Source organism: Hypanus sabinus, chromosome 4, assembly GCF_030144855.1.
Source record: "Hypanus sabinus isolate sHypSab1 chromosome 4, sHypSab1.hap1, whole genome shotgun sequence".
Lineage (NCBI taxonomy): Eukaryota > Metazoa > Chordata > Chondrichthyes > Myliobatiformes > Dasyatidae > Hypanus > Hypanus sabinus.
The window spans coordinates 60,926,343-60,948,897 of record NC_082709.1 but is presented as its reverse complement, the minus strand read 5'-3'; the positions used below and the strand labels follow the sequence as shown (position 1 = coordinate 60,948,897).

Below are 22,555 nucleotides of genomic sequence, written 5' to 3'. Positions count from 1 at the left end.
GTACAGCACAGAAACAGGCTCTTCAGCCCATCTAATACATGGTGAACTGTTATACTGCCTCGTCCAATTGACCCATATCTGGACTGTAGCCCTGCAAACCCTTCCTATTGACGTACTTACTCAAATTTCTCTTCAATGTTGAAATCAAACCACTTCCACGGGCAGCTTGTTCCATGCTCTCACCACCTTCTAAGTGAAAAGTTCCCTTAAATATTTCACCTTTCACCCTTCTTCTCTGACTTCTAGTTCTAGTCTCATCCAACCTCAGTGGGAAAAGCCTGCTTACCCCTCATAATTTTGTTCACCCCTATCATCTCTCCCCTCATTCTCCTACGTTCCAGGGATATTTGTGCAATTAAACGGAGGGAAAACTGTTGGGGACAGGATGAAAATTTGCAAACAGCAGCAAGTTAAATGTGTATAAACTACCAATTTGAAGAAAGGTTTGCCTTGTGAAAAATTTAATTGCTATGATCGCTTAAGCCTTTAACAATTCCAAGTAACTATCATAATTGCTCATCGAATCTTTTAAGTGGCCGTGGAGTCCCATTGCATGGACTGTGTTTTAAATGTAGCTATAGGCACTTTATCCTAGGATCCCAAATAAATTCCAAAATATTAACATGATATTGATCATGAATAAAACATAACATCCAAAATCTGGCATCACTATTCTAAACAAGTTCTGGCAATGCAGCATCTGAAAACTAACCTGTAAACACAAAGGACAAGTCTAGGAACTGGTGATTTTAGCTCTAAGCATTCACCTTGATCACAAAAATAAGGTTGTCTATATTGTGTGGAATAACCTGGCCATAGAGGAACTCTTCAGTTGTTGAATGGTCGGACAAGACCTCAATGGAACTGTCGGGCAGGGACTGCAGAAGGCTGAGTGACCTGGAAGAACAAATGAAGTTGTGTTTATATTTAATTTTTTAGAAATGAAGTAGACTGGGTGTTCCCGAGTCCATAATGATCAGTAAAGCGCTCTCACAAGTCTGCAGCTGTGGACATCTCCAAACCTCGAGCTACCTAAATTTGGGGTCTATGTACAAAGGACCCACTGGCAACTTCTGGTTGCACGTCCCACAAATAGGCTGCACCAGGAAACAGAAAGGCAACAGGAGCAGACTCCATAACCTGTGAGGAGAGCAGGCTGCTTGTGGAGTTACAGATCTCACTTCATTCTTCCCACAGTCCCAGCAACTACCCCTGGACACTGCCACTCACCTACACAAAAGGGCAATTTACACAGGCAAATTAACAAACCAACCTGTGGGGTGTGGGAGGAAATGGGAACACCCAGAGGAAAGCCAAGCAGTCACCGAGAAGCTGTGCAAACTCCACACAGACAGCACCCCAGGTTAGGACTGAACCCGGGTCTCTGGCACTGTGACTAGTTCCCAAGTGCACATGTAACTGGGTGACTATAGAATGCTATTCATTATCATTTAAAAAGTGTACTGGCATTCATCCGGGTAATGCTAGAATAGTTGTCTGTGCCCTTAAGTGGAGATGATGACGTCATTACGCACGCGCGGGATAGCAGGGAGACCATTTTGTTTTCTGCTACAGGAGCTGGTGGGGCTTTGGAATTGAGTTCCTCCCAGAGATGCTAGGCATGGTGAGGAAAGGTGAGCATTAATTTACAATATCTATGTGAATTCGTTTATGCTTGTTGATGAATCGAGAACATCGGTAACTTGACATGTTTTACATGTGGATGCTTTAGATTTTCACGAGTAAAGAACGTGACGCTGGATAGTGTGGCTTGCAAAGTTCCTCACCGGCCAAGTAAGTCAGTCTTCCTGTAATTTAACTACTGGGCAATATCTTGTAAAAGTTGTGCCAAAGTGTATCTTCTGTCTAACTTTATTGTATCATGACTGATTGTGCACGTAACCACGTAACGTGAATGTTTAGTCTCCGTTTGGGGGTTCAGCATGTGTGTACTAAAGAGTAGTAGTCATCTTAGATGAGATGTTCTCGCTTACATTTTTTGCTGCGATGTACAAGGTCCAGGGTTGAGGGATTCTAATGCTGTTTGTATTGTTTTCCTTCAGAATTGCCACTACTGTATTAGTACTGTGTTAGATTTGTGCTATTTTCTTTGTATTTTTATACTGCATACGCAATTGGTCAATACACAAGTGTGTGGATTGAAGGTTAAATGGAGATTGTAATGGCAGGACCCAATTGTAAAGTCGTTCATTTTGTTTTAAGACCCTCTTCTGGCACTTAAGCATCTAAACCAGATAAAGGAATTAAAACCTGAAAAAGTAGTTGTTGTCCTGAATGTGTACTTTTCCCCAGGCCACAACACACATAGTGACTGCTTTTTATCTCCTTTGCAAATCAGACCATATCACTCAAAAAAATATGCTTCCTTTGTTTTTAGCTTGGTAAATAAGACAGTCAACGTAAAAGTAGGAGAATGACTCCACCTGAAGAAAATAAAGCGACGATGAGCCTCCTCCGCCAACACCTGGTCGAGCTTGTTTGCAAAGAAGTCCTCTCGGTCCACAACCAACAGCTCTGTGTCCTCCACACAGACCGCAGTGAAGTTCCTTCGCAAGCGCTTCAACACAGGGATCTCCTGCAGGGGGAGCCAGTGAGTTTCATCAGGTCCCTGAACTTGAAGCAAACAGGATGTGCCTGTGGCAACGTCAGCCGCTGGAGATCATTCAGGGAGGCGGCCATTCTGGGCCCAGCAGGATCCCTAATTGCAGTACATTTTGACTCAGTGGATTCCTCATCTCTGTAATCTACACCCACACACACACTTCCCTATCTGTAACATGCCCTACGCAGGAACATACACTGAGAATACTCACTCCGAAGCTGGCCCCCTTGCGTATATCAGCTGGCTGTTCCTCCTTAAACGCACTGCTCCCGTCCTGGTCTGTTGTGAAGCTCACACCCCCAGAGTAGATGAAGTAGAAACTGTGTGCAGGATCACCTTTCCTCATGATCACCCTCCTCCTCCTGAACCTGGGGAAGGAGCAACAAAAACCTTCAGCGTCACTCCAACGTTCCCCTTTCCATTACCCACTACCCTTCGTTTCGCCCCCCCCGCAAACCGGCCGCACACGATAACTGCTGGCCTTACACAGCGTTGCTGCTTAATGAGGGTGGATAACAAGGTAGAGAGAGAGAGGCAGGTCGCAGAGCCAAAGGGATGGGCTTGCATGAAAAATTTCAAAGCGAGAGACTGGGGACAGTCCTGGGGGTTTGGGTGAGGAATTCTACAGCATGGAGCCTTGGAGGGAGGAAGCCATTCCAGGAATAATGAATAACAAATTGGAATGAAAATCTCCAATGAGCTTGAGGACAGAGTTCGACAAGGAGATGCCAGAGCTCACCCGAGGTTCTTTCCCCACTCCAAGCAGTAATCTAGTGACCTGAGCATTTTCACCCAAAATAAAATTTAATAATCATAAGCAACGCACACAAAATGGTGTGTGTGTGTGTGTCTGTGTGTGAGTGTGTGTGTGTGTGTGTGTGTGTGAGTGTGTGTGTGTGAGTGTGTGTGTGTGAGTGAGTGTGTGTGAGTGTGAGTCTGAGTGTGAGTCTGTGAGTGTGTGAGTGTGTGTGTGTATGTGTGAGTGTGAGTGAGTGTGTGTGAGTGTGTGTGAGTGTGTGTCTGTGAGTGAGTGTCTGTGAGTGAGTGTGTGTCTGTGAGTGAGTGTGTGTCTGTGTGTGTGAGTGTGTGAGTGTGAGTCTGTGAGTGTGAGTCTGTGAGTGTGTGTGTGTCTGTGAGTGAGTGTGTGTCTGTGTGTGTGAGTGTGTGAGTGTGAGTGTGTGAGTGTGAGTCTGAGTGTGAGTCTGTGAGTGTGTGAGTGTGTGTGTGTGTATGTGTGAGTGTGAGTGTGTGTGAGTGTGTGTCTGTGTGAGTGTGAGTGTGAGTGTGTGTCTGTGTGAGTGTGTGTCTGTGTGAGTGTGTGTCTGTGTGAGTGTGTGTCTGTGTCTGTGTCTGTGTCTGTGTCTGTGTCTGTGTCTGTGTGTGTGTCTGTGTGTGTGTGTGTGTGTGTGTGTGTGTGTGTGTGCGCGCGCACGAGCACGTGTGGGGCTTGGATTTCCATCATCTGCAGATTTTCTCTTGCTTTTAATAATCATAAAAATGTTTACTAGAATATACTGTGCAATGCTTTTTCATTCTTACATTTGTAGACAATGCCTTAAGTAGTGTTAAGTTACATTAAAAAAATAGCACTGTTGCCACTTCTGTGGCCGCCTGGGTGGTACACTACTACAGTGACTGAAGGGGTTCCTTACTCAACCCGGCCCTTCCCTGTCCGGTAGTGGAAAGACCCTACTCAGTGCTCCTCCCCCATTAAGCCCTTGCAGGGGCTGCACCAAGCTTCAGCACATATTGCTGTAGCCTGGAACGTGCCAGTCAACAGCATCCCTCTATGGACATCTCACGGTCTGGCAGGCCAACAAGTTTTGGACGGACGCCAAGAGTGTCTTTCACCGAGCTGATGATCTCCCAGCCACACTTGATGTGCGCTGCTCTGTGTGTCCCGGGGAACAACCCATAGATTCGAGAGGCCGTTGTTATGCAGCTGCTCGGGGTGAACCGTGACGTGGGCCTTCGCATCTTCCTCCTGCCAACAGTGACTCCACACTTGCTATTGTTCCACCATTAAGCATTGGTATAGTTTGGACTGTATACTGATGCCCTGAGATGCTTTAACGAGTTAGAGTGATTTATTATTTACCGTGTGGTTGAATATAAATGCCAGCAGTTCTGAAGCCTGGTGGTCTGTGGTCTCCCGGAGTATGCTTATTGACTTACCCAGAGCTTGCCTGATTATATTCAAGTGGGATCTTCCCACTAAATTAATATAAATTTGGATCAAGATGGGGCAGCAGGCTATTTGTCCTTTTATGTTTACCTTGTGACCCAAAATCCTTGTTCCTGACTCTTTGGTTAAACTTCCATCTTCCCCAGAAGATGCAATTCTTCACTGCCACCTAGAGCACCCTCACGACACCTATTACTGTCCAGTTTGGTGCAGTGCCCGCTCGCAGTATACAGAAACTATACTGTATATAGTTTTCAGGACAGCAGAAAAGATCATTGGCTGCAGTCTACCATCTCAGCAGGGCCTGTATGCGTCCAGGACAAAGAAGCAGGCAGGATGAATCTTTTTGGGCATTCCCCTCTCGGCCTTTTCTAAAAATTCCCTTCTGGAAAGTGTTATAGGACTTTTACAATAAAATCCACATCATCTTAAAAGTTTCTCCCCAGGGCAGTTAATCTGATCAACCATTCTAGTTACCCCCCTGCCCCACCCCCTGTATCTATTAACCCTGTCACTGCACTGCACTGTACACCGTTTAAATCTCTCTTTATAACATTGTCTATATTGTAAATACATACAGGTATTTATGAACATTTTATTCCCTATCCATACTTTAACCACTAATTTCATTTTTATATAATTCTCTATTCTTTATAATTGTTGCAAGTTGTTTTTTTTTGTTGCATATTGCATCCCGACCAATACACCACAGCAAGCTGCTAATGCACATAAATGTATACGGTGAATAAATTTGATCCTTGCTCTTTCAATCATTGCTTGGAATTCTAGATTAGGCTTGGAGAACATAATTCACGAGCTCTCATTGGAGCAGATGGTGTCGTTATCCAGCTCTCATTCAGAACACACAGAACACAGAACAGAACACAGCACTCTTCCCCAATATAGCTCACATGTAAAGCCCTTTGTTAGAAGGGTGCGTCCAATCCCCTCACCACTGGTGTCTCTGTTCCGCCTACCTACCGTTCATATCTCATTATTTTTGCCAGCAGAATCTGGTAGGGCTTGCTGTAGTGTCTGAAGCTTAGCAAAGATCTCAGCACAACTAAAAGCAATTCCAGCTCTTCTGTTGTTCGCTGCTCAGGCGCTTTCATGGTGATCTGAATTTCCCTGTTGGAAAGGTTGTTCTGTGGATTACAAATAAATATCAATGGCAATGAATCCTCTGGGGCTTGTACTTTACCCGGCAATGAGGAATAAAATGAGACTCTGGATTCTGTGCTCTACTTAGCTGCAAGGAAGATCTCATGAAAGATGTCTTGGAATATCCTACCCGGGACATAACTTCATTACAGGGACTGTGGAGTTCAAAGAGGTGGTTCAAAAAGAGGGTCTGGTGGCACCGTGGTCCGGTCAGTAGAACTGCCCCCTTGCAGATCCCGGTTCACTCCCAACCTCGCGCACTGCCTGTGTGGAGTTTGTACACTCTTCCCGCGAACACAGAGGGGATTTCCTTGGGCTGCTCTGGATTCCTCCAATAGCCCAGAGAATTGCAGATTGGTGGGTCAAATATTGTTGCCCCCAGTGTAGGTGGAAGGACAGGTGCTCGAACCCAACATACTGGAGCAGGCCAACATGTACAGCATCTCCACCGCAATACAGCAAGACCAACTCTGATGATTAGGTCATGTCATCTGGATCCGTGACTATTGTCTCCCCAAACAGGTCCTTTACTTCCAGTTGAAGGAAGGTCAGCGAACCCCTGGTGGGCAAAGGAAATTCTTCAAAGCAACATCAAAACTAGCCTGAAGAAATTCAACCCTCCATCTAAAAACCAGGAAGACTGCACTCATTAGGCGCACCTGGAGGTAGTCTATTCAAAATGGAGCAGTGCTCCGTGAGGGCGACCTCTGCTGTGCTGCAGAGAATGAGCAGCAGCTGCAAAAAGAGAGAATGGACACCAACCACTAACTACAGCGACCCACACTACACCAAAACATGTGGATCCTGCATCAGCCTCTACAGCACCCAGAGGAGGCAACCCCTTGAGAGACTGCATTACTTACTTGGTGTGTGGTAGAATCTGGGAGGGAGCGGATGGGAAGGTGAGGAGAACAGGATTAGAGTAGGATTAGTGTGTAAATGGGCAGTTGATGGTCAACATAGATTCTGTGGGCTGGAGGATCTGTTTCCATGTTGCATCTGTCCATGACTATATCTATGTGGAATGCAGCAGTTTGTGAATTCAGGACGGCCTTGAAAAATCTGCTGCCAATGACATCCAGCCACTGCTGTGGGAGACAGGTCATCAAATTCCACACAGCATACTCCCACCAGCAGGAAAGTGGTAACAGTGAAGTAACTATCTTTAGAGAGATGGACTGAAGGATAAGTATTGGGCAGCACAAAAGAACGCAAGAGATAGGAGCAGGAGAGGGCCACCTGTCCTATGAAGCCTGCTCCGCCATTCAATAAGATTATGGCTGATCAGGCCACGGACTCAGTTCTTTTCCCCATAAATCTGAATATTGCCACTATGCAAAATCCTGTCTGGCCTTTGCATATATTTAATGAGATCATCTCTGCTGCTTCCCTGGGCAAAGAATTCCACAGATTCACTGCTCTCTGGGAAAAGCAATTTCTCTTTATCTCTGGCCTAAATCTATTCACTCAAACCTTGAGGCTATGTCCCCATAGTTCTAGTCTTGCCTACCAGTGGAGACAACTTATCTGCCTCCATCTTATCTAACCTGTTCATAATTGTAAATGTTTCTATAAGTACCCTCTTATTCTTCTGAATTCAATCAGGTAGAGTCCCAGGTGACTCAATCTCTCCTTCCAGGCCAATCCCCTCTGGAATCAACCTGGTGAACCTCCTCTGCACCACTCCCAAAGACAGGCCACTAAGCATAATTTCCCTGATCTTCCTCAATAAGCTGATGTGGGTCCATTGGGTCCATGGAACAGAGCAGATAGGTTGTCAGCTTAATACCTCATCCGTGTAACGGTGCAAACCTTTAATTTTCCCACACTAAGCCACTAGCGAACTCGTGGCCAGCACAACAGACAGAAATGGCAGATTTGACCACACAGCTCCCCAGTCTCAGCTATTTAAAATACTCTGGAAGGTCTCATGAAGCACAATCCTTGATTTCAAGTATGGTGGCATTTGGATTTGCTTGTGGCAATTGAGAGAGTAATGGAAAATCACTTTTATTTTTGTAAAGATCTAGTTGAAACTGTTATAAAAACAGTGGAGGTTATCAAATTCAACCCTCACAGAAAATTAAACCACTTGACCTTGACTAGACTTAATACTTTGCAGAACTGACAATTATTGATCCTTTTAAACTTGAGGAAACTTGCTTTCTCACATTCTGACTGAGGAATGGAAAGGTTTTCCCCACTACACGTAGGGATCTCTGAGGCGGCAGACATAGTGAGGGAAGGGAAGAATACGACTAAATTTCCCTGCGTGGTGACAGCGGGCAGAGCCACTCCCTCGTGGTACCAGAGACCTGATTTGGTCCTGACCTCTGTCCCTCCTGGTGTGGAGTCTGTATGTTCTCCCCATTACCACATGTATTTCCCCTCACCCCCCAGTGCTCTGGTTTCCTTCTACATCCCAGAGATGAACGAGTAGGCTAATTGGCCACTTTAAAATGCCCCGTGTGTGCGGGTTAATGGAGAGAGTTGCACATTTTGCCCCACTACCTTCCTAAACAAACCACACAACACAACCTCTTCCTTTGTCCTGTTCTCAGTGATAGCTGATGCTGTGAACACCGGAGACCTACTCACATGCTGAATCTTGAAGTACTGAAGATCAAATGCCGCTTTGCTGACCTCTCTCTGCTCCTGTGGGGATACAATAGAAAAGTGAGCACGGTTACCTCTTTCAGCATCTAAGACCCAGAGGGAAGACCTCGAGGTGCTCAAAATGCTGTAGAGAACTCCATTCTGTGTGGTAGCTGTTCTCATTCGGCACAGAACATCTGGAGCAAGCAGGGTCCTCATTTCAAAAGGGGCCGAGGAGGTGGGCCACCATACCCAAACCCATCCACGTCTACCTCCTGGCTAGCAAAGTTCAAAGTAAATTTATTATCAAAATGTGTATATGTCACCATATGCTACCTTGAGATTCATTTTCTTGTGGGTATTTATGGAAAGTTAATGAAATAAAATTGAATTTTTGAAATATCAGAACTAACAAAGACTGACAACCAATTTGCAAAAGAAGGCAAATCATGCAAACAATAATAAAATGTTAAAAATAGAAATTACTGAGTTGTAGAGTCCTTGAAAGTGAGTCTATATGTGGAAAGTATAGGGGGGAATGTCAGAGGTAAGTTCTTTACACACAGAGTGGTGAGTGCATAGAATGTCATGCCAGCTGTGACGGTAGGGGCAATTATACTAGTGGCATTTAATGAACTCTTAGATATGCACATGGATGATAGAAAAATGGAGGCCTATGTAGGAGGGAAGGGTTAAGTTGATCTTATGAATCAGTTAAGAGGTTGGTACAACATTGTAGGCCAAAGGGCCGGTATTTTGCTGTGGAGTTCTAAGTTCTATAGTCTATATGGGGGTTGATGGGCTGATGTAAATTGCCCCTCATGCGTAGGTGAAAGGTAGAATCTGGGAGGAGTAGGCCACTTGTCCTCCCAAGCCCACTCCACAACTTAATAAGATCATAGCTGATCTGAATTGAATCCTCATCTGCATTTCCCATTTACCATTGGTAGCCTTCAACCACTCACTCATAAAGCATCAATCTCTCAATATCTCTCTCTCTCTCTTTCTCTCCCCCAATCCCCTCCCTCATAAATATTAAAAGGCCTCTGCCCTTAGAAGAATTCCAAAGAGTTTGCTCCTGGGTGTACTGCCACAGCAAAGCAAACACTCCCACTGGCTCCCAGTCATCCACTTTTCCAGGTTAAACCAACCCATCCAGATTTTAGCAACACACACAAAATGCTGGTGGAATGCAGCAGGCCAGGCAGCATCTATGGGGAAAAACAATGTCGATGTTTCGGGCCATGACCCAAAACGTCAACATTGCTTCTTTCTATAGATGCTGCCTGGCCTGCTGCGTTCCACCAGCATTTTGTATGTGTTGCTTGAATTTCCAGCATGCAGATTTCCTCGTGTTTGCCATCCAGATTTTGTCCACATTCTTTCCCCTCACACCCTCTGAAAATGGCCTGCCAACATTCCCTCCACCCCATCTCTCAGCTTGATTTGAACTGGACAACTCTCCCCAGTACTGCACAAATACCCAAGTATCTTCCTACCTGATCGATACCATGGAATTCCATGTAAAAATGGCTTCTGATATTAATCCATTGCCAAAAATGAACATATACATAATAAATTCCTGACTTATTCCACTACAATGATATATAAAATTAGCTAGGAAGCAATCCTACCTCCTTCAGGTCTCCTCTTTGCTTAGTATGCACCTAAGTCAAAGACTTTTCCCGGGAACTACAAGATGATGACCAGCTATCAGTAGCTACTGTAAATACTTCATGTAAAATAGAACATTTCAGCACAGTACAGGCACCTGGCTCATTGTGCCAACCTTTCAACCTACTCTAAGATCAATCTACCCCTTCCCTCCCACATGGTCCTCCATTTTCTTATCATTCATGTCTCAGACTCACTTTCAAGGACTTTACAACTGCCAAGCCTACACATGCAGGCTCCCAGTCTCTACCCAGGTAACATGCCACTCATTTCCAAACCATCACCTGCAGCCTAGTTAAACCCAGCACTCATCCATAATCATTCTTCACTGATCAAACCAGCTTCTAGCCTTTGGTTACCTTGTTGCCTTGTCGTGCTCAGTATCTGTTCTCTTGTGGTTTGTGGACCTCAGGGGCTTGTTATTTTGCAGTTTATTATTAAAATTATAGCTCACTGCTAAATCACCTCTGCATTTGGGTCAAGCCTCCTCTATATCTCCTGGCAGGATGAGTGCACCAGCGGTTGACCCATCAGAGTTTGCTTGCCTAACGGAAGTCATCAGGAGACATGAGCACACAGTCCAGGAGCAGTAGGAAACCATTGACCATCTGCTTGCCACTCTCAACTAACTTTCTGTCTTGATACAGCAACCTTGTGCAAGTCAGCCCCCTCCCTCAAAGGCCTGAACGCTTCGACAGATCCCCAACACGATGCGCAAACCTCCTGTCCCAGTGCATCTTACACTTCAAACCCCAGCCAACTCTGTATGTTATGGATTGCCTTCGTCATCTTGCTTCTGACTGAGCAGGTTCTAACCTGGGCCACCGCTAACTGGTACACCATTTGCAAAAAATATGAGCAAACTACAGCTGAGACGCACTGGGTCTTCCATCATCCAGGAAGTGGAAGGGGTGTAGTGCTTCAGGTACCTTGCCTTCATCAAGTGCTTCCGCTCAGCGCTGGATTACACCGTGGAATTCAGGACCCTCACGGTGGAGCACAGCCGGAATGCGCGAGCACTGCTGGCCCATTACCATCACAGCCTCTCAAAGCACTTGAAAGGTGAGCTGCCTACCCAGGAGATGCTCTCCAACCTCATCGCTCTGGCCCTCTGAATTGACAAGCGACTTATGGAATGACTGTCCACATCATCGGCCAGCTCTGTTCCCAGAACCATTTCAGACTGCAGGACCCTCATGGTCAACACCTCCAGAACCCATGCAGAGGGAGATCTCTGTTAATTCCCCAAAAGTATGAATGTTGGTGGAGAAACAACTCGTCACTCACTGCAGAGCCACCGATCACCCACACATCAAACGCCCACTGCATCTGGCATTTGGTAAAAGGGAAGGCAACATCATGTTACCTCACAGGCTACACGCCTGCATGATCAACCTCCTCCCAGGCACCACCACTCCCTGAAGTCAGCTGTCCTCCCTCTCTCCTCCTGAGACCCAAGCCAAGGATAATTTCATCACCGAAGTGTTACAGCACTGCTTCATTCGACCATCCTAGACCCATCCTCTGCAGGGTCCTTCTTGGCCAAAAAGAAAGAAGGGGGTCTTCTTCCCTCCATCGACTATCGTGGACTCAACAAAATCACCATTAAGAACAACTATCTTCCTCCTTGATGGATGGTACATTCAAGGCACAATGCAGTGACAAGACCTTCACCAAACTGGATCTACAGAGCACCTATAACCTGATCTGCATCTGCCAGGGGATGAGTGGAAGATGGTGTTCATAATACTGTTTGGCCACTATGGATACCTAGTGATGTCTTTTGAGTTTTCCAACAGTCCAGCTATTTTCCAAGCCTTCATCAATGAGATCCTCCAAGACAAGTAGGTCAATGATTTGGACAAAACACACAAAATGCTGGTGGAATGCAGCAGGCCGGGCTGCATCCTGACCAAGGGTCTCGGTCAGAAACGTCAACTGTACTTCTTCCTATAGATGCTGCCTGGCCTGCTGCGTTCCACCAGCATTTTGTGTGTGTGTTGTTTGAATTTCCAGCATCTGCAGATTTCCTCGTGTTTGCTTTGATTTGGACTGTGGGATTAATGGATTTGTGGCTAGATTTGCAGATGATAGAAAGATAGGTGGAGGAGTGGGTAATGTCGAGGAAACGGAGATAGTTTAGGGGAATGGGCAAAGAAGTGGTAAATGTAATACAATGTTGGAAAGTGTATGGTCATGCACTTTAGTGGAAGAAATAAACGGGCAGACTATTATTTAGATGGGGAGAGAATTCAAAATGCAGAGATGCAGAGGGACTTGGGAGTCCTTGTTAACCTCCAGGTTGAGTTGGTGGCAAAGAAGGCGAATGCAATGTTGTATTCATTTCTAGAGGTATAGAGCTGATGTTGAGGCTCTATAAGGCACTCCTGAGACCACACTTGGAGCATTATGTACAGTTTTGGGTTCCTTATTTTAGAAAGTTTATACTGACATTGGAGAGGGTTCAGAGAAGATTCAAAAGAATGATTTCAGGAATGAAAAGGTTACCGTATGAGGAACATCTGGCAGCTCTTGGGTTGTATTCCCTGGAGTTCAGGAGAATGAAGGGGGAATCTCATTGAAACATTACGAATGTTAAAAGGTCTGAACAGATTAGATATGGCAAAGTTATTTCCCATGGCAGGGGAGTCTAGGGCAAGAGGGCACGACTTCAGGATTGAAGGATGTCGATTTGGAACAGGGATGTGGAGTAATTATTTAGTCAGAGGGTTGTAAATCAATGGAACCTGTTGCCACGAGCAGCCGTGGAGGCCAAGTCGTTGGGTGCATTTAAGGCAGAGATAGATAGGTTCTTGATTAGCCAGGGCATCAAAGGGTATGGGGAGAAGGCAGGAGAATGGGGATGACTGGAAGAATTGGATCAACCTGTGAGTGAAAGGTGGAGCAGACTTGATGGGCCAAAATGGCCTACTTCTGCTCCTATACCTTCTGGTCTTATGGTCTTACATGCTACACAGTTAAGTGGTCGTCTACCTCAACAACATTATCATCTTCTCCAACGACCCCAAAGACCAATCTGTCATGTCTGTTTAGTCCTTTAGCATCTCCTCAAAAACCAGCTGTACCGCAAGATAGAGGAACATGCCAGCATTTCCTTCCTGAGTTACATCCTTTCACCCCAAGGCATAACCATGGACCCAGGGAATGTGCGTGCTGTAATTGAATAGCCCCAACTGCACTCCATTAAACAGCTACAGCTCTCCTTGGACTTCTCCACTTCTACAGCCGTTTCATTAGGAATTACAGCCAATTTGCTGCTCCACTCACCTCCCTTGCCAAATTGCTTACCTCACGGATAACCTGGTCTGCTGCTGCACATTCAAGGAGCTCAAGAATCACTTCACCACCACTCCATTCTCCGCCATCCAAACACCTCCAGACCTTTTGTAGTCGAGGTGGATTATCTGATGTGAGCACTGGGACCATCCGCTCCCAGCAAGGACCTGACGGGAAGACACGCCCTTGTGCTTTCTTCTCACACACGTCAATCACTACGCTGTTGTGGAGTATTCACCATTAAATGGGCCATGGGCTGATGGGAAACACTCAGCCCTTCCTTATCTGGACTGACCACCAGAACGTCATTTCCATTCAACAGACCTGCCAACTGAACCCACGTCAGGCTTGCTGGGACATCTTCTTTAAGCAATCCAACTTCACCAGCTCCCGACCCAGCTCCAAGAACACTAAGGTGGATGCCCTGAAATGATAGTTCAATCCAGCTGTAACGGAGATCAACCCTTAGCTCATCATTTCATCCTCGTCCTGACCATCTATGACCTTGTGAGCCAGATCCTCCAGGCCATACAGCACGAGCCGATACACCTGACATTTGCAGGTATACGCTGTGAAGTTTGCGCGTTTAAAGGGAATAAATCACTCTTATCCAAGTTTAGTTTGTAACCAGAAAAACTACCAAATTGAGCCAACAAGGATAAAATAGCGGGAATAGACCTGTCAGGATCAGAAATATATAACAACAAGTCACCAGCATAGAGTGATAACTTGTATAATTTCTCATTACGGGTGATACCAAAAATATTAGGAGATTCACGAATAGCAATGGCTAAAGGTTCTAATGCAATATTAAACAATAAAGGACTTAAGGGACAACCTTGTCTCGTACCACGAGATAATTGAAAAAAGGAAGATCTGTAATTATTTGTAAGAACAGAAGCAACAGGTTTATGATATATTAGTTTAATCCATGATATAAAATTAGGACTAAAATTAAAATATTTCAAAGTGTTAAATAAGTATACCCATTCAACTCTATCAAAAGCTTTTTCAGCATCTAGTGAAATAACACATTCTGGAATTGTGGGTGATGAAGTGTAAATTATATTAATCAATTTTCTAACATTAAAAAAGGAATACCGATTCCTAATAAAACCAGTTTGATCTTCTGAAATAATCTGTGATAATACCTTTTCTAACCTAATAGCTAAAATTTTTGTAAGAATCTTAGAATCTACATTTAATAGTGATATAAGGCGATAAGATGCACATAGAGTAGGATCCTTATCTTTTTTAAGAATTAGAGAGATAGTAGCTTCATAAAAAGACTGAGGTAATCTCTTCTTAACAAATGCATCATTAAAAATTTCACATAGCCAAGGGGAATGAGGTGCATTTCATCACTAGTTTGCCTCTTTACAATGCAGCCAAGGTAATCATGACCGTTCTCTAATGCAGCCCACTTCATTGCTTTCCCCAAATTTCTGTCAGCCGCAGGGACGGCAAATCTGGTTCTTCAAAATGTAATTCTCCTCCACAGCTTGCCCAGGACATTGTGTCAGACTTAGGCCCGCAATTCTTCTCCCACTTCTGGCAAGCCTTCTGCTCTCTCCTCTGCACCTCAGTGAGTTTGTCCTCTGGCCATCATCCACAGACCAAAGGACAATCAGAAGGAGCCAATCAACAAGTGGAGAAGTTTCTGTAATGCTTCCACATGGAAGAAGAATCTGGTCTGGGCCAAGCTGTCCCACAATCTACACACCGCCTTTGCTATGGGTATGTCACCCTTTGAAGTGCTTCATGTCTACCAACCCCCATGGTTACCCGCAGAAGAGCCAATGGTGGAGGTCCTGTCGGCCAGGGCCCTGGTTTGCCGTGCGGAAATGTTTAGAAGAGGGAACTGTGGGCCATCCTAGTTGCAAACTGCACCCACTGCCACCAAACAACCGCTGGCACCCTGCCAGACTACTCCAGCCTGGGGACCGTGTCTGGCTATCCACCCAAGAGCTGACCTGCATACCAACTCACGCAAACTCTCGCCTTGCTGCATTGGTCCCTTCAAGGTTACTTATCACATCAATCCAGTCACTTACCATTTCCAGCTGCCATCTTCCTTCAGGATCACACCCACCTTCCATGTGTCCTGCCCCAAGCCTGTTGTCCAGGGACTGCTGAACACACCTGAGCCTGCACTTCCGGAACCAAGGATGGTGGAAGGTGGTCCAGTGTACATGGCTCACTGGTGGACGGATTCACATCAGCGTAGACAGGGTGTACAGTACCTGGTTGACTGGGAAGGGTATGGGCCAGAGAAGAGATCTTGAGTGCTGTCGCTACATCTTGGATCGATCATTCATCGAGGAGTTCCACCAGACCCATCTGGATCATCCTGGCCAATTGGGGGCCAGCTATAGGGGGATCCTCTCAGGCCTGTCTATGCAAGCTCCTCCCAATCTTGACCCAGCTAACAGGAATCACCTGACACTCATTTCCAACTCATCACCTGCAGCCTATTTAAACCCAGCTCTCGTCCACAATCCTTGGAACCAGCCAGCCTCAACCAATTGCTTCTAGAGTTCAGTTACCTTGTTGCCTTGTCATGTTAAGTATCTGTTCTCTCTTTTGGCCCCTTGTGGCTCGTTATTTTGCAGTTTATTATTAAAGTCATCACTCACCACTGAATTGTCTCTGCTGCTCTGCATTTGGTTCAAACCTCCTTGACATGTCCTGACAATAAGTCATATTCAAGTTCAAATTGAAGTTTATATTCATAATATTAACAGATAATAAAAATATCCTGTAGATGTACAAGTTGACATAGTTAAATATACAGCCGCATTGCTGCTACTGCCACTGTCATAACTAATGTGTATTGGATGGTAGCGGGGTGTTTAGAAGTCACACAGCCTGGGGGAGATAACAGCCCTTGTCTTATACTCAGTACCTTCTGCCTGACAGTAGAAGGTCAATGAGATTATGGGATGGATGGGAGGGGTACTTGACAATGCTGATGGCAGTACAATTGCGATTCTGGTTTATGTCTTGGTTTGGTGGGGGGTGGGAAGAGAGACCCCAGTGGCTCTCTCAGCAGTCCTCACAATCCGTTGCAGGGTCTTGCAGTCAGATGCCTTGCGATTTTGATACTAGATGGTGATACAGCTGTCAGGACACTCTTGATGATTCTCCAGTAGTGTGTGGTTAGAATGGGGGCAGGGAACCTCACTCACCTCAACCTCTTCAGGAAGTGGAGGCACTGCTGTGCTTTCTTGACTAAAGAGGTGGTGTTGAGGCACACATCTGTAATGTGTACTTCAAGAAATGGAGTACACCATTTCTCCTGGAGTCATCGATGTGCAGTAGGGAGTAACTCACCTGTACCTCAACAAAGTCCACAATAATCTCTTTAGTCTTCTCCATGTTAAGACTCAAGTTGTTGTCTTCACAACAGTCCAGAAGCTACTCTGCCTCCTTTCTGTATGCCGTTTCATCATTGTTGCTGAAAAGGCAAACTCAAAGATGTGGTTCATGCTGTAGTATGGTCATGGTCCAGCAGTGTGAACAGCAATGGGCTGAGCGTGCAGCTCGGTGGGGGGGGGGGGGCTGCTAATACTGTGTGATGGAGCTGGAGGTGTTGCTGCCAACACTGACCGAGTTACTTCCATCACGGCAGTCCAAGATCCAGTTACAGAGATCCAACAAGGGCAGTTGTTCACCAGTTTCTGAGGAATGATCGTATTAGATGCCAAACTGAAGTGGATGAACAACATTCAGATTTAGAACAAGTATTCTTGAGGTGGGACAGGACTGAGTAAAGGCCAGAGGTTACTGCATCATTGGAGGACAAATTTGGGCAATATACAACCTGGTTAAGATTCCAATGTAGTGGGAAGGCTGGATTTAATGTAGGTCATGGCCAGCTACTCAAAGCACTTCATTATTATTGAGATTAGTGCCACTGGACAGTGGTCACTAAAGCAGGTTACCATCAGCCTCTTGGACACTGGAATAATGGCAGCAGTCTTGAAACCTTTAGGAATGTCGCACTGTTTCAGGGAGATGTTAATGACAGGTGTGAGGACTTCTGCCAGCTGGGCCGTATAGTCTCTCGGCATCTAACCAGGTATGTTGTCAGGCCCCGCAGCTTTGCAGGGGTTGACCCTGACTAGGGTGTTCCTCGCATGTGCTCTGGAAGAACACTGCCCGCTCTTTGGGGGGAAAAGGGAGCTTTCCCCATCAGCACATTTGTTCAGTGCATCAGTAGTGATAATTCATTTTTGATATTTGCACAATTTGCCTTCTTTTGCACATTGGTAGTTTGTCAGTATTTGTTTATATGCTGCTCATCATAAATTCTATTGTATTTCTATAATTGCCCGCGAGAAAGTGAATCATTGGTGACAAGTATGATAATAAAATTGCTTTGAACTTTGAAGAGTCTCTTAAATGCCCTAAAGAATCTGCCTCTACCACTACCCCTGGCGGCCCATTCCACACACCCCTCGCTCCCTGTGTAAAATTCCTACCTCTAACATCCCTGCTATACTTTCCAGCAATCACCTTGAAATCGTTCCCTCTCGTATTAGCCACTTCCACCCCGGGGGAATAAGTAGCACTTCTGCCCAAGCATGTCAGAAGCAGTGGAATGCCCTCACCTCTTCAGTCTGTGTCTTGGTGGCATACTTCGTCAGCGTGGCCCAGACGTGCATGAAGGCGGTCGACGCCGTGCGCAGGTGCATGCAGACTCGACACATGACAACCACCTTTCTGGCAATGATTTGGAACCTGTAAAGCAACTGGGGGAGAAAATGGGACTTGAACCCACAAGCAAAGAATAGGACCATCTATTGTATTCAACATAATGGGCTACAGAGGCAGGAATTAACCATCACGTGTTGTTGCTTTTTAAAGGGACCATCTCATCATGCAGGGTCCCAATGAGGAAGTTTGATACCTAAATTGGCTTTGCAGTGCAGGGAAAGAACGAGACTGCAGGGTGCTGTAAGGGGCAAGGTCAGCTGGGCAGGAAAATGGCAAATGAATCTAACCCAGGGAAGTTTGAGGTAATTCATTAGAGGAAATGCATGATGGAGAAATTCCGAGTAAATCCAAAGCCATTTTATGGTGCAGAACTTTTAATGTATGCCCATGGATCCTCAAAGATCAATGTTAAAAAGTCTTACAGGATCGTCTCCTTTATCTGCCAAAGCAGGGGATATGCAGTACCGTAGAATGCTTGTTAGTCCTCAGCTTGGGTGCAGTGCAGAGCTCCAGTCACTGTATTGCAGGGGGAATGTGACTGCACTGGAGAGGGTGCAGAGGGGATTAGCCAGGCCCTGAGCGTTGTCGCAGGAAAGCAGCATCCATCATCAAAGAACGCCACCACACCGATAACAGATTTACTTTCAACATTTGCAGTGACAGGGAAAGATTGTTTTCTTGGAATAGAAGAAGCTGAATATGCAAACTGGAGAATTTGGGAAGAATGCCTATCCCTAAGTCAAAATCCAGGGAACAGGGGTTCAGAATAACTGGCAGGAGAAAATTTGCAGATGCTGGAAATCCAAACAACACTCACAAAACGCTGGGGGAACTCAGCAGGCCAGGCAGCATCTATGGAAAAGAGTGCAGTTGACATTTTGGGCCGAGACCCTTCAGCAGGACTGGAGAACTGAAAGATGAGGAGTAGAGTTATGAGTTGTGGGGGGGGAAGGGAAGGAGAAACACAAGGTGAAAGGTGAAACTGGGGGGTGGGGGGGTGAAGTAAGGAGCTGGGATGTTGATGGGTGAAAGAGATACAGGGCTGGAGAAGGGGGAATCTAATAGGAGCGGACAGAAGGCCATGGAAGAAAGAAAAAGGGGGGAGGAGCACCAGAGGGAGGCAATGGGCGGGCAAGGAGATAGGGGGGCGGGGCCTTTACAGGAAGTTCAAGGAGGGTACCCAGACGGAATATAAGGTGTTGTTCCTCCAACCTGACTGTGGCCTCACCACAGCAGTAGAGACCATGAATAGACATATTGGAATGGGAAGTGGAATAAAAATGGCTGGCCCCTGGGAGATCCTGCTTGTTCTGGTGGACAGAGTAAAGGTGCCCAGTGAAGCGGTCTCCCAGTCTAAATCAGGACTCACTGATTTACAAGAGGCCACTCCGGGGGCATTGGACACAGTATATGACCTAAACAGACTCACAGATGAAGTATCACCTTATCTGGAAGGACTGTTTGGGGTCCTGAATGTTGGTGAGGGAGGAGGTGTAGGGGCAGGCGTAGCACTTGTTTTGCTTGCAAGAATAAGTGCCAGGAGGGAGGTCAGTGGGGATGGACAAACAGACAAGGGAGTCGCGTAGGGAGCGATCCCTGTGGAAAGCAGAAAGTGGGGGTGGGGGAGGGAAAGATGTGCTTGGTGGTGGGATTCCACTGGAGATGGCGGAAGTGCGAAGAATTATGTGCTGAACGTGAAGGCTGGTGTGGTGGTAGGTGAGGACAAGAGGAACCCTATTCCCGGTAGGGTGGCATCTCTTTCACCAATCAACAGCACAGCTCTTTACCCCTCCCCTCCCAATTTCACTCATCACCTTGTGTTTCTCCCTCCCCTTCCCCTACCTTTTAACTCCGCTCATCTTTTTTTCTCCAGTCCTGCTGAAGGGTCTTGGCCCGAAACGTTGACTGTACATTTTTCCATAGATGCTGCCTGGTCTGCTGAGTTCCTCCAGCATTTTGTGTGTGTTGTTCAGAGTAACTGGAGAAGGATTGAGGGGTGGCCACAAGGGGGAGATGAGAGTTTGTTTTCCCACCCAGAGGATGCTGTGTAAAATGGTGGTCAAATCATGTTAATAGAATGTGAGCCTGTAAATCATGTGTTGAGAGGAATGACTGAGCTGATTAACTCATCCAGCATGGCAATGATAGGCCGAGTGGCCTCCTGCATCACATTCTCATTCATTCCATGATCCTATTCCCCCGGCTTCAGGACATCCCCAAGAAGTCATCATTCCAATGGACAACTTTGATCTCTCACTGGCAAAGTACACAGAACGTGGCAATAATTCCTGATTAAATATAGCAGAATTGCTCACCACAGCTTCCTCCTTTGTAGCATGCTGCTTGGAAATCTAAAAAGCAGAAAACAAGTCAGTCAATGTCACTGCTCCTGTGCTGAAGCTCTGCGTTATGATGCTGCACTGTATTAATTAAACGCACCCAGTTTTGATTGCCAATAATGTCCCAGCCCCTGGCAATAACACCTTACAGGCCCTAGAACTGTTGTTTTAAAGGTATCATGAGAGTCTGAAGCAGAATCAGGATTATCATCACTAACGTATGTCATGAAATTTGTTGTTTTGTGGCAGCAGTACAGTGCAATACATATTATAATAAATATATATTAAAATTAATCATCATTCCCCTAGGTAATGTATTCGGAGCTGGGCATTGAAGGTATTTTGCCCTTAGTAGGGAAAGTTAAAACAGAAATAAATTAAAATATTAGAACAGTCTAGGTTTGCTACTCCCTCAAGCACAGATTAATGATGGCACTACAACTCACTCAGTGAAGCCCCACCCACACTACATTGTGCCATCGATTTCTTCACAAACAAGAGATGCTGGGAATCCGAGCAACACACACAAGATGCTGGAGGAACTCAGCAGGCCAGGCAGCATCTATAGAAAAGAGAATAGTCAACATTTTGGGCCAAGACCCTTCATCAGGACCTTCATCTGTCTTGATGAAGGGTTTCGGCCTAAAACATTGACTATACTCATTTCCATAGATGCTGCCCTGCCTCCTGAGTTCCTCCAGCATCTTGCGTGTATGCTCCAACAATTTCCTCAGTGTTTTTTCCCAACGCAGTATTCAAGCATACATACACCAAGTGATTTTCCTGCCTGCTTTAACATGATGCCATGACTTCATGGGATTAGAAGTCAGTGGTCAACCAGGGTCAACCACTCCTGACAGCACCCCATGGTGCTCCCACCCCAGCTGGATTGGTGTTTCCAGGACAAAGGCATGAATGATGAGGAGAACATCTAGAACATAGGCTGATTGTGTGCATGCAATGCCAAGATGTTGCTTGACTACACTGTGTAACAGTTCCCCTTACTGAGATGCCAGTTAGATGGATCTTGCAGGGTCGGCTTTGGCAAAACTAGAAACGACACCCATGTCAATGTGGTGGTCTACTGGTTTTGTAAAATGATGGGGAGAGGGTGCACTTAAGTTTGTGGCACAGAAAAATGTCTTTCTCAAGCATTGTCCATAGCATCTGGAGAAGGACCATCCAGTCTAGTTTCAGGGACCACTATTACATTGTGGTCTCCGGCACCCCGGTACATTTTGAAGACAATAGGAATTTCTGCCCCCACCCCCATCATTCCTCTGGCAATTTCAAAGGTCCACCAACTTCCAGCTGACGTTTCTCAGTGTGTTCTCCCTAGACCCTGTGAGCATTAAGTTAAAACTATGCTCCTTAGATTAATCATGTTTACAGTGCACCTTCAATCCACCCTGTGAAGGCTCGTCTTACAATATAAAAATATTACTTTATAATAAATTATTTGTCATAGTCAATCATAATTATAAATTTATATTTTGTAATTATATCTTAAAATAAGTGCATTGTGAATAAAAGTCATAATAAATCTTCTCTCAGCCTCCCCTCTTTGAAAGTAAACAACCCCAGCCCATCAACATTGTTTTATAGTGAAGTTCTCCGACCTCCACATATCCACACTGTCCCATCTCTTGTGCTACTGCAACTTTACTTGTCAGACATACATCGAAACATACAGCAAATTGTGTAGCTTGCCTCAAATCAGCATGGATTGCGCTGGGGGGGGGGGGGCAGCCTGACACACTCGCAGTGCCGTACTAACCCTGACCGTCCTTCTTTGGGATGTGGGAGGAAATCAGATAAACCGGAGAAAACCCACACACTCATGGGGATAATGTATAAACTTCCTACAACAGTGACGGGAATGGAGCCCTGATTTTACAACTCGGTGTTGGTAAGTACCATATTGGTAACCAGAACTATACTGGGCAGCCAAAGAAAATGTTT

General features: G+C 45.7%; 1 protein-coding gene across 1 annotated transcript in view; it reads right to left on the bottom strand.

Annotated features, from left to right (window-relative positions):
* Window positions 1-22,555, bottom strand: part of LOC132392121 (cyclic nucleotide-binding domain-containing protein 2-like) — a 39,344-nt gene that overhangs the window by 11,381 nt on the left and 5,408 nt on the right. Inside the window, exons 3-9 of the mRNA XM_059965970.1 lie at window positions 20,570-20,605; window positions 18,149-18,289; window positions 8,568-8,624; window positions 5,790-5,953; window positions 2,835-2,991; window positions 2,445-2,596; window positions 768-897 (exon numbers count right to left, since the gene is read on the bottom strand). Of these exons, the coding sequence (XP_059821953.1) occupies window positions 768-897; window positions 2,445-2,596; window positions 2,835-2,991; window positions 5,790-5,953; window positions 8,568-8,624; window positions 18,149-18,289; window positions 20,570-20,605 (837 nt within the window). The remainder of the gene's footprint in view (window positions 1-767; window positions 898-2,444; window positions 2,597-2,834; window positions 2,992-5,789; window positions 5,954-8,567; window positions 8,625-18,148; window positions 18,290-20,569; window positions 20,606-22,555) is intronic.